Below are 12,810 nucleotides of genomic sequence, written 5' to 3' on the forward strand. Positions count from 1 at the left end.
TAAAAAATAAAACATTATTAGAAATAAATTTTTAATTGATGATTATTTTTAAAATATAAAAATTACTAGTGGGAGTGAAAAGGAGGAGAGACAAAGAAAATATAAAAAGTAATGAAAAATAAAATAAATAACAGTCAGCATCGGTGGGTCAATCTCCAAACTCACCCTGCGCCAACGAGCATCAAAGAGAAGCCTCTTATGTTGACAAAAGCCAGCAGTGAGACGAATGATGGGTTGGTTGCACTTTGATTTATACATGCCAAATTATCGCTTTAGTACTCAAATAGTCTACTGCAAATAAACTAACAAAAAGCAACCATTTTGAGTGATTATCTCCACCATCCTTTTGCTTTTTGTGCCTTTTTCAACTCTTTTAAGGGGAATTTTTTTTTTTTAATTTTTGAAATTTATAATTTCTAAAAATACTCTTAAAAATCTTTAATTTTCAAATTGTATGTAATTTTATATTTAATTAACTTTAAACATTCTAACAAATATTAAGTAATTTTTTTTATAAAAATCTTACATTCTTTTATTTGATTTAAATGTAATATTTTTAAAAATAATAAATTTTTTCTAACATATAAAATATTAAAACTCACAACCTTTTTAAAAAATCAAAACAGGCATGCGGGTGGATATATATATATATATAAGGAAGATATGAAGGTTGCAAGATGAGGAGCACAACCAAACAAGAAAAATCGTGTAAGAACTATAAAATTATAAAAAGATAAAAGGAGTGTTTTATCTTTTTATTTGTTAAAAACTTTCTTAATTCATATGAATCCAAAATTCTCAAAAAAAAATTTGTAAAAAATTTGATTAAAAATAAATTTTAAAAATACTACTTTCTCAAGATTTTTTTTAAAAAAATTATACCAAACATAAGAATATAAATTCTCAACTTAATATTTTCAAAAATCTAAAAACTTCTCCCCTATCCAACCAAAAAAACAGCATATTTACCCAAAAAATGAGCAAGAGAACCCAAAAGAGAAGCAACCGAATATACACATACAAGAGATTACACGCTTCCAAAAGGTCACATTGATGACACCTAAAGTCTCACTAATATCTTGATTGCAAGTCCTATTAAGACAAACAGCCTAAAGGATGCCAAAAAACTATTCATCCTCTGGATCAAAATCCTTGATCTTCACATCTGCATCTTCTCCATACTGAATGCTGTTGTCAATTTGTGACAATACATACCGTATACTGTAAGGGGTGAGAGAGAGAGAGAGAGAGAGAAGGCCATAGTCAGTATGACGACACATACTGCTTGATAAATCTACTATTGAATTATCGAAGGCATTTAGAATGGGTTGATGAATGAAACGAAGCTATTTGTATTTGCTAATTTACTATGGGTAACCAAACCACCAAAAAAACAATGAACCAATTCTTTTGAGAAATTCCCATGAATTTTATTCTCATTTCCCAGCAAGAATAGACAATCAAAAAACTTGATTTCTTTTCATTTTCAATATCTTCTCGCTTTGCTTTCTCTAAACAATCCAAGGAAGAACCGAGCACATGGAACTTGGTAGCAGCACGAAGAGCTACTTCTTTGAATAATTATAAAGAAAGTGACAGCCTAACACCTCATTGTCGGGAATTCCGAAGCAGGAAGAACATAATAAATTAAGCAGAGTCAGACTGAGGCACAGAACAAAATTTGACATAACCATACTGCTGTATCCTCCCCCAACGACAACCTCAAGGCAAGAAACTATCACATACACCATAAATCCTCACCAGAAAGCAGCCAGCTTGATGTATTAACCTCCCACTTGCACGTGTACATCCCAATGCAGGCAAAGAAAGCATAACTAGATATGGGCAGGTTTCCTCTCTAATCAAATATGCAAAAAAATTACTAGAAACCTAGATTTGTGCTTCAACTTGTGCATGTGTATAATAATGATGCACATTTTTTGTGCTAGTGCAGATCCTCCACTGACACCTACATGCACATACATAAGCAGACAGGCAGGTGGGGACATACACGTAAAGAGAGAGAGAAAATACCTGCTCTCCTTCCTCAAGTCCAAAGGAACAAAGCTTACCATGCTATACTGATCCACCTGTTACAACAAAATTTCCGGGTAATGGGCAGGTCAAAAATGATCCACCAAAAGGCACCATAAAAATTAAGTACACTTCAAATAAGTTACTGTATTTATAAGGCAAATACTAAATGTATCCTTTATGGTTTTTTAAGTCAATAAACTGCGAGTCTATATGGGTGCAAATAAATAGACAATCCCACATAAACATACAAGTCTATATGTATTACCAGTCTACCATTTCTGTGCATATGGAACGTGTCCATAGAAGCTTAAACAACAACTTATACAAACCAAAATGTGTGCGATTCCTTTTTCGCTACAAAAAATTGAATTTGGGCTATTTTTTGGAGATAGAAATTGTTCAAGCATGGGGAAGATGAAATTGCTCCACCCAATCTGGCCCAGGATTTGGAACACTGGAGTTTAGACAATGTTCTCCATCCTGCAATTGCCTAGAAGTAGCAGTCCTGTTCTTATGTTTACTTTCATTTTTCTTTTTCAGTCATTTCAATTCCTATTTTGATAGCTTGTAAATTCGGTAAGATTAATGATTTTGGTCAGGTGGTATCATCCATTGTCTTTGACAAATACTACCTCTGGAAATAAATCTGTAACTGCAGTTTTTGCTTTCTTTTTCATGACTGTTCGTAAAGAAGCGATGTTGGGTCTGATGCACCCAGCAAGGAAGGAGAGAGAAAGGGAGGATATCGACATTGCCATTGTCACCTTCATCATTGCTGGAGAAGGGGAGAGAAGGGGTAGGGGAGAGAGATTAGGGAAGATGAGGGCAGTGTAATCAATTTAAAAAGTTTAACTGGGATTAAGTAATGACAGGAGGTTAGGGAAAAAAAGTTTGTAAAGTCAAGGGAAGTCGCTGCTATTTTCAGAACCTCAGTGGTACTGCCTACATTTAAGCCAAACCTCAGGGGTACTGAATGTATTTTTCCCAAAAGAAAAATAGCAAGAAGAGGCTGTGAACAAAAACCTACATGAGAAGGGTGGTGCACCTTTGTTCTTACAAATCCACGTTTAGATTTAAATAGTAAAGACATGCATATAGAGCTGCTTAATAACTTACTAATTCAATCAAAGCTTTGTTAAGCTTTTCAAACTGAGGAGCCATGCGTTGATTCAACTCTGCCAGCAGAACTTCAGGATCTGGATTCAAGTAACTAAGAACAAGAGAGATATCAAAAGAGTTAGCAATAATAATTGTAGAAGAGTAGAGAATAGTAGCAAAGTGTGAAAGCACTTACTCTTCAATGCCTCTTTTGTTTGTGACAAGGTCCATTTTAGACAGTATGTTAACATGGGGAAGTTCAAGTTGAACCATGGCAGAAAGTGAAGCCATGCAGCCACTGATGAACTTGGTGACATCAGTCATGAACTGACATCCAAAAAGAGATTAGAACTATTCGGTTTGAATAAATAGACATGGGACAACTGGTGTTCAAAATTAGAGCCCAATTTAATTTCAAATTGAGCAGATAAAACTTATTCATACAAACCTGAGAGTCAAGCAAGTATACAACACAAACATTGAAGTTCTTACGCTTCAAATGCTCCACAAAGTTCTTAAGCACAGGAACATGCGAAAAAAGTTCTATCTGGCCTATAAAGCAATTGAAACACAAAATTATTAAACAATGAAACATAATCTAGTCATATTAATAATCTCAAAATTATTAAACAATGAAACATAATCTAGTCATATCAATAATCAAATACAGCAGTTAATTAATAGCATATTCTTATTACAACGCATGCATGCCTACCAGAAAAAGAATAAATAAACAATAAGCAAGCTGCACCAAGTAATTTTGTACCTTCATAGACTCAACCACCCACCCTCCAAGAAAAAACCAAAAAAGGCAACAGAAAGAAGTGGAATTGTTCAACAATTCCAGGTAGCTACTACTGATACTCAGGTTACAGTAGAAGATTTCAAGCAATTCTTCTTTTGGAGAAGTAACCTTGGATTACATTTATGCACGTGTAGCAACCATTGAACTCTAACTAAACCAGTACAAACCGAAATAACTAAATTTTACTGTTGGTGCAAAGTAGCCAAAACAAGTTTTATGAAGTGGAATAACCAACATTCATAAAACAGATGAATAATCAATAGTTAAAAATGTAAGAGAAGCCAATCAGCAAAGGCTCTTTGCATGTAGACACTCATAACACAGGACAGTTCATTCCATTAAATCACGCCAACAAAAAAGAAAAAAGGACTATATATGGGAAATAATTGAAAAAGATGGACAGGCAAATGAGATAAGTTGATCAAGTTTATCTATAATAAATAGTAGAAGAGAGTCAAGACTTCAAAACCCATCGTGTCTGGATGTTTATGTGTTTTATGAGTCATATGGTTTTCCAGCCTCTTTTACATAATTCAATTAAAAATAGCTTGTTTGGCAATGCAGTGAGAAACCAGAAACTTTTCTCTTTTTTTTAATAGAAGTGCTTTTGTGAGGTTTTCTTGTGGTGGTTTAGCCAAAATTTTTAAAAAAAAATGCTTTTACTAACGACAAAACTGTGAAGTCAGAGAAAAAATTGAGCATCTGTTGTGGAGGAAAAGCAGAAGCATCAGAGCATTTATTTTTTAAGAAAGCTACCACAAATCAGCACTTAAAATTACAAACTTTACATTTATCAAACATATCATACTCCTATCACTGCCCCCATTGTAGTTTTTTGTAATTATTCCAAATTTTAGATTTGCTCTTCATAAGAAAGAGAAGCTCTAATTATCAAATGATTTTTCTTAACACTCAGATATAGATATCCTTGAAATTCTCAATCCAGGTTTGTTTTATTATTCAGATTTTATGATAATCATCAAAAATCTGATACATTTCTCTCAGGAAATCCTCAATTTATACTATAGTTTGAATGTTTTTGCTATGTTTTTTAATTATTGGTGACAAATAAAAAATGCGTACTGGTTTTCATAAATTTTGTTGTTGCTTAAATACTATTTTCTAGCTTATCTCATTTTTATAGAAGCAATATTTCATGATAAAATTTTAAAAAAAGTTGAAAATAAAATGATTTGTTTTATTGTTAACTATATAAACATTTTTTTGTCAATATCCTTTTTGGTAATTTTATTGTTAAATATGGTTTTACTAGCCAAACACATATAACAACATTAAAATGATTTGGCCAAAAGCTAAACTATTTTTCTTTGAAAGTGATTCCTACAAGTGTTTTTTACAAAAATGATTCTCACCAAACATTTGACAGCAATGACAAACGGCCACTAATTTGTGGTTGTCTAAGTTTAAGATTTGCATTTTTACATAATATAGATAGCTAGTTGAACTGATTTTCATTCCTACTGTTCTTTGAGTCCAATATTTGTATAATGGGAAAACAATTGAGTTCAATGTTTTTATAATGGGAAAGCAATTGCAGAAATGAATCTACCTGGACAGTCAAAAACTAAATAATCATCATCCAAGTAGTTATCCAATTCCTCTGTTAGCCAATCATCCAAATTTTCTTCAAGGTGCCTAATTGTACAGATTTAAGGCACACAATCTAAGATGAGGGCATAAAAGGAATTAGAATAACATCAAATCCCTAATCCAAAGGATACTCCATGCAATAAATGAGGCCACCATTTGGACCCAATCCAAGTTCCTCCATCACATCGTCCAGAGAGATAAGTTCTCTGATATCTGCAAGGAAAACATTTCATTGCTCTAAAACCAAAGATGGATATGAATCAACAGGACTTACTATCAAACTGAAGAGGGAAAAAGACAAAGAAAAAAGAAGATGAACTATAGTTACCCATTGCAACGGGATAATCAAAATTTTCTGCAGCTGGATCTAAGTTCACAATATGTATTGTTCGCCTCATAGTTTCACAGTGTTGATACAAACTAGAACAGTATGTTGACTGGTGAAGAAACAATTATATCCAATCAATAGTCAGCATAAATGACCCAATCCCATATTAAGAAGCATTAAAGAGAAAAAGGAACAGGATTACTAAAAAATAAAGAAATATGAAGAAACAATTATATCCAATCAATAGTCAGCATAAATGACCCAATCATAGATATTAAGAAGCATTAAAGAGAAAAAGGAACAGGATTACTAAAAAATAAAGAAATAGGGTGTTGAATCTAGGACCAATTATTCACACAAGAACCTCGACTTTCTCACAGCCAAGCCTCACCTGATAGGAACAGAAGTAGAATAACGGAAGTTAGAATAAATCAAAGCAATAGCAGAAAAGTAAAGAGACAAGAATCTTATCCTGAATCCTTACAGGCTCTGATACCAAGGAGAGACCAGGATAAGATTCTTGTTTCTTTACTTTTCTGTTATTGCTTTGATTTATTCTAACTTCCGTTATTCTACTTCTGTTCCTATCGGGTGAAAGTTGGCTGTGAGAAAGTAGTGGTTCATGTCTGAATAATCGGTCCTAGATTCAACAATTTGATATCAAAGCTTAGGAACACACACAATCACTTTCAAGATTCATCCAAGAACCCTTAGAACAGTCTTAGAAACCTACGAAAATGGCTATGTCCGGATCTGCATCTAGGTATGATATAGAAAAATTTAATGGTTCAAATGATTTTTCTTTATGGAAAATAAAGATGCAGGCCCTCCTCAGTACTTCGATTAAAGGAGGCACTAAAAGAGGAATCAAGGGATAAAGAGAAAGTAGGGGATGGGACTAAAACACTCTCAGCAGAACAGAGAGCGGACATAGAAGAGAAGGCATTTAATACCTTGATTCTTAGTTTAGGAGATAAGGCATAAAGGGAAGTGTCTAAGATGACAATAGCCTTGAAATCTGAAAAAAAATTGGACAGTCTCTATCTAACAAAAACCTTGTCAAGTTGGTTATATCTAAAGACAAAATTATTCACATTTAAGATGAAAGAAAATCAAAAGTTGCAAGATCATATAGACGAGTTCAATAAGCTTTGCCTAGACTTAGAAAACATCAATGTCAAGTATGATGATAAAAATAAGGCATTAGTTTTATTGCACCCTTTGCCTCAGTCATATGAGCACTTTGTTGATATTCTGCAACATGGCAGAGATAAACTGTCTTTAGAAGATGTGATAGGAGCCCTAAATTCAAAAGACTTGAGACATAACCAGGAAGACAAATCCTCCAATGGTGATGTTCTGACTGCTAGATCTAGGAGTTTTAAAAAGGATTCAAAAGGGAAAAATAAATCTAGATCTAAGTCAAGAAATGGGAGGAATCCTGTTAAATGTTATCATTGTCAAGAAGAAGGTCATTTTAAGAGAAACTGTCTAAAGAGGAAGAAAGATTTCAAGGAAAAGAATGTCTCGGATGGTGGAGCATTAGTGTGTGAATTTGGGTATGATAGTTTTGATGCACTAACAGTATGTGAAAACTTAGTGAAGGAAATATGGATCATGGATTCCGGTTGTTCCTTTCACATGACACCCAATAGACAATGGTTTGTTAATTATTAGGCCATTGATGGAGGCAAGGTCCTTCTAGGAAATGACCATGAGTGTAAGGTCCTTGGAATAGGAGATGTAAGGCTTAAGATGCATGACAATACCTATAGGACCCTTCAAGCTGTCAGGCACATCCTAGAATTTAAAAAAAAAAAATTAATCTCCCTTGGTAAATTAACTAGAAATGGCTATAGTTTTAAGGGAGAATGATATACACTTAAGGTATCCAAAGGATCCCTAGTATGTATGAAGGCCAGCCAGCAGAACGGAATATATGTTCTGCAAGCTGCTGGGCTAAATGGGGAAGCAGCAGTGGCAGATGATAAGGCAGCCACAATATCAAGATTGTGGCACCTTAGGATGGCTCATATGAGTGAGCTTGGCCTTAAAGAATTAGCCAAACAAGGGATGTTAAAAGGGAACCAAGTGGCAGGCTTAGACAAGTGTGAATCTTGTATATACGGAAAGGCCACTAAGGTAAAATTTAATAAAACAGCTTTACACTCATCTAAGGGATCCCTAAATTATATCCATAGCGATTTATGGGGACCTGCCCAGATTGTCACTTATGATGGAGCTAGATATTTTTTGTCCATAATTGACGATTTCTCTAAAATGGTATGGATTTATGTTTTGAAAATAAAAGAACATACTTTTGAGGCATTCAAGACATGGAAAACCATGATAGAAAATCAATCGGGAAGGAAGATAAAGACCATTAGGACTGACAATGGTCTTGAATTCTGCAACAAGGAGTTCACAAACCTATGTAAAGGGAGTGGGATAATTAGGTATTTGACTGCCCCAAGAAACCCTAGACAAAATGACCTTACCGAGAGGATGAATAGGACACTCTCCTAGAGAGAGTTAGGTGTATGCTATTTCATGCAAATCTATCAAAGGCATTTTGGGGAGAGGCTGTGAACACTGCAACCTATGTTTTAAATAGGTCTCCATCAGTAGCCATCGAGTTTAAGACCCCTTACGAAAAATGGACAGGTCATAAACTTAGCCTAAAACACCTAAGGGTATTCGGGTGTATTGCATATGCCCATATAAAACAAGGAAAGCTGGAACCTAGGGCACATAAATGCAATTATAGGATATCCAGCTAGGGTAAAAGGGTATAAGCTATGGAATCTAGAACCTGAAAACAAAAGGATTATAGTTACCAAGGGATGTCATTTTTTATGAGAAATCTATAACTAAGGGACTGCATATTAATGGTATTAAGGAGCCAGCATCTACAATAGAAAATGTAGATATAGAATGGCAAGAAAATATACCTAATGCAGAAGTATCTGGCTCTCAAAGCCATGATTTGGATCAAGAAGTAGAACTAGAGGAACCCATAGCTGACCAATAATTTAACCCTCAGGAAGAAAGACAGGAGGGGGTTAGATGCAGAAAATGAGCCTGACTAGCATAGGTATAATGTTGCTCGAGACAGGCAGAAAAGGCAGTCCAAACCCCCTAAGAGATATGGTTTTTCAAACCTGGTTTCCTATGCATTTACAAGTGCATCTTAAGTAGTAGGGGAAGAACCCCTAACTTATGAGGAAGCAATAGCCTCTAAGGATTCAAAGAAGTGGAATGAGGCTATGAAATCAGAAATTAACTCATTAAGAAAGAATGAGACTTGGACCTTAATTGAAATGCCTAAGGGACAAAGAGTAGTTGGCTGTAAATGGCTCTATAAAATAAAGGAAGAAGCTGAGAAGGATTTTAAGCTTAGATATAAAGCTATGTTAGTTGCAAAGGGATTCACACAGGTTGTAGGAGTTGATTATAATGAGGTTTTCTCCCTTGTGGTTAGGCACACCTCTATTAGAATACTCCTTGCAATGACAAGCCACATGGATTTGTTATTAGAACAAATGGATGTCACAACTGCCTTCTTACATAGAGAATTAGATGAAAAGATTCTCATAGAGCAGCCTAAGGGGTTCGAATCTAAAGGAAAAATAGAACAAGTATGCCTTCTTAGCAAATCCCTATACGGACAAAAACAATCTCCACGCCAATGGTATAAAAGATTTGACACTTTTATGATTGAACATGGGTTTGTTAGGAGTTCATATGATTGCTATGTATACTTCAAGAAAGTATCAAACAACATATCCTTGTACCTCCTATTGTATGTTGGCGATAAGTTGATTGCAAGTCAATCAAGGGAGGAAATCCAGCAGTTAAAACTGGACTTAAAGTCAGCATTTGAAATGAAAGACTTAGGAGAAGCATGGAAGATATTGGGAATTGAAATTAAGAGAGATAAACAGATTAGAACCCTAGGACTGTACAAGAAAATTATCTAAGGAAATTAACACAAAGATTTAGAATGGCTGAGGCAAAAGCTATTAGCACACCATTTGCCCAGCACTTTAAGCTTTCAACGAGTCAATCTCCTATAAATGAGGAAGATAAGGTAGAAATGAGAGATATACCATACTCTAGTGCTGTAGGAAGCTTGATGTATAGCATGGTCTGTACTCGGCCAGATCCTGCACATGCCATGGGTGTGGTTAACCGGTTTATGGCAAACCCAGGGAAAGCTCATTGGGGTGTAGTTAAGTGGATGTTCAATTACTTAAGAGGATCATTAGACACTGGTTTGGTTTATGGTGGAGCAGGAAAGAGAATAGAAGCCAAAATCCTAAGATACTCTGATGCAGACTATGCAGCGGATCAGGATAGAAGAAGATCAACCACAGGTTATGTCTTTAAGATTTGAGATGTCACAGTGAGTTGGAAGGCAAGTTTACAACATGTTGTAGCCTTATCAACTACTGAGACATAATATATTGCCATAGCAGAGGCAATAAAGGAGGCTACGTTGTTAAAAGGGCTTCTAGGAGAATTGCTAGGAAGGGAGGTAGATACAACCTTGAAATGTGACAACTAAAGTGCAATCCATCTAGCAAGAAATCAGGCACACCATGAACACACAAAACATATTGATGTGCGACTCCATTTTATCAGGGAAATTCTTGACAGAAGAGAGCTGAAGCTGGAAAATGTGCCGAGACAATGCAACGGATATGTTCACCAAGGCTGTCCCAGTAGCCAAGATGAAGCACTGCATGAAGCTACTCAACATAGCTTGAGGAAGTCTAAGCAATTAAGCTTAGAGGAAAGCCAGAAGATGGAAGAAAGAACGCATAAGTAGAACCTAGAAGACTAAAGATTGAAGGCTTAACTATGCAAATTAGTGGAGAAATTGTTAGGATTTGCATTAGTTAAGATGTCAAGTCTCGGTATAGGGCTTTGTATGTAACTGGGAAATAATTTGTATGTTTATATTTTATGTGTTTTTAAATGTAACAGAAATAACTTGTAAGTTATTTCCGGTAGTCCTTTTATTTCTTTATATTTGCATCTAAGTCCCTATTTTGTAACCGCCTCAATCTCTTATAAATAGAGGCGGATAGGTTCTGGGGTAGAGGGCATTCAGCATTTGTTCATTCTGTTTTCTTGCACGAATTCTAGAGAGAATAAAGAGAGAGCGAAGGGCTCGATCCTTGTATTCTCGGGAGGGAGGCTATTGTTCATAGCCAAGAGTGTGCGAGAGGGAGTGTTGTATTCTTGGTTGCTTTCTAGTGGATTCTGTCAAAGGCTTTGGCAGTCTACATGAAGGGCATTTTCATGCCTGAACCAGGATAAGATTCTTGTCTCTTTACTTTTCTGTTATTGCTTTCATTTATTCTAACTTCCATTATTCTACTTTTGTTCCTATCGGGTGAGGGTTGGCTGTGAGAAAGTGGTGGTTCTTGTCTGAATAATCGGTCCTAGATTCATCATAGGGTATTCTTGTGAAGCAACTGCCACCCACTGAAATAAAACAAATGTTACTAATTGACTCAAATTTCCATAATTATACCATAAGGACATAGGTAAAAAGTAACATGGATAAAACAATTCAATAGGGTGCCAAATCTAATAAATCACCTTGCCACTGCCTGCAGGGCCAATAACCAGCTGTGCATAACCCATTATAGCTCTCTGAATTTCTTTATCAATTCACTATAGAGGTCTTAGGACACTGAATATCTGAAGTACCCCAATAATTGCACCAAGGACCAGCTGTGAACAGGAAAGTCAGCAAATCAGAATAATCCATAAACACTGACAAAGGGGCCAAATATAACAATACTTCTGAACTACCATCAATCCGCACAGAAAAAGGAAGAAGAAAAAAAGCATCAAGATTCGTAATCTTGTTTAAGAGAAACAAAAATACCATCCTAATTTCCAGAGAGGGGAATTAGGGGATTAAGCAATCACAGATCGGAGAGAGCCAGAGAGAGAGAGCTATGGCTTATCTCCCCAACAAAATCGTACTTTTCGCCTTGCAAATTCTGGCCTTATTCATCGCATCTTTTTCCATCCTGGAATATGTGGAAGGGCTGTTGTAGAAGCGCACAAACAGAGAGAGTTCGATTACTTCGCATTGGCTCTTCAGTGGTCCGCCACTGTCTGCCAGAGAACCCATCATTGTTGTTCCTCCAATGCTTGCTGCCGAGGGTATTTTTCCACTCGCCTATTTTATTTTCATAGCTTTGTTGATTCATATGTGTATTAGTTTTTTTTTTTTTTTCTTCAACTGAATGCAGTCATTCCATCCGCGCTTCTCCCGAAACTCGATTGAATAAACAAATATAAGTCTTTACAACACTAAGAAATAAAAACCCTACCCCGCAACACAAACTTATCATATTCAAGTAGAGGATCCTAATAAGAACGCATTAATAGCAAATAAAACACTGGAAAGCAGTTAAATCGATTGAAAAAAGCGAAGTACTCCAGCGAACCAGAAAATCAATAGCGTTATCTGAAGCCCTGAACTACGCTGACTTTTGCAAGACTGTACAGAATGAAATACAAGAAGCAACTGCACATGAACAAAGACGAATGGGGGGGGGGGGGGGGAAGAGAGAGATAGACCGGCGTACTATGGACTATCGCCGTCAAGCGCAGAGAAATGCCAACCAACGCTCGGCCGGGCTGAACTTGGGTCCGTAATGGCTCGTTTGGGGACGCCTCTCTTCCGGGTTCTGGCGGAAAAGAAAGAGCGCTATGGAACTACTCATTTGCCGCTCCTATAAATAAAAAAGATGCTCTATAATTGCATGGCATAGGTGAAATGATTAGGCAAACGATATAATGATTTCAGTCTCATAATTATGAGTTCGATCCTCATTTTACGCACTAAGGTGAAATCTCATAGTTACGATTTATCTCTCTTAATATAATAAAGAACACGAGTATC

The 12,810-nt window shown here is 35.8% G+C and overlaps 1 protein-coding gene across 1 annotated transcript; it reads right to left on the reverse strand.

Moving 5' to 3' along the window:
* Nucleotides 1–964: 964 nt before the first annotated feature.
* On the reverse strand, nt 965–12,657 carry LOC127797400 (GPN-loop GTPase 3). Its single transcript, XM_052330263.1, has 10 exons — nt 12,494–12,657; nt 11,490–11,624; nt 5,880–5,988; nt 5,683–5,764; nt 5,511–5,596; nt 3,584–3,687; nt 3,332–3,462; nt 3,154–3,247; nt 2,035–2,090; nt 965–1,221 (listed from the first exon to the last, which is right to left on the reverse strand). Exons 2-10 carry the CDS (start codon nt 11,532–11,534, stop codon nt 1,128–1,130), a joined length of 801 nt encoding a protein of 266 aa, XP_052186223.1. The 5' UTR covers nt 11,535–11,624; nt 12,494–12,657; the 3' UTR covers nt 965–1,127.
* Between the last annotated feature and the right edge of the window lie 153 nt (nt 12,658–12,810).

The sequence above is a fragment of the Diospyros lotus genome, chromosome 3 (genome assembly GCF_014633365.1).
Source record: "Diospyros lotus cultivar Yz01 chromosome 3, ASM1463336v1, whole genome shotgun sequence".
In the NCBI taxonomy this organism is placed as follows: Eukaryota; Viridiplantae; Streptophyta; class Magnoliopsida; order Ericales; family Ebenaceae; genus Diospyros; species Diospyros lotus.

Bases quoted from the DNA above. Each gene is read 5' to 3' on its own strand.
- LOC127797400 (XM_052330263.1), bottom strand. From the start codon at position 11,534: ATGGGTTATGCACAGCTGGTTATTGGCCCTGCAGGCAGTGGCAAG. The intron at 3,688-5,510 runs GTAGATTCATTT...ATTGCTTTATAG, and splicing joins TTTAGTTTTTGACTGTCCAG to GCCAGATAGAACTTTTTTCG. The intron at 3,248-3,331 runs GTAAGTGCTTTC...TCTTGTTCTTAG, and splicing joins AACAAAAGAGGCATTGAAGA to TTACTTGAATCCAGATCCTG.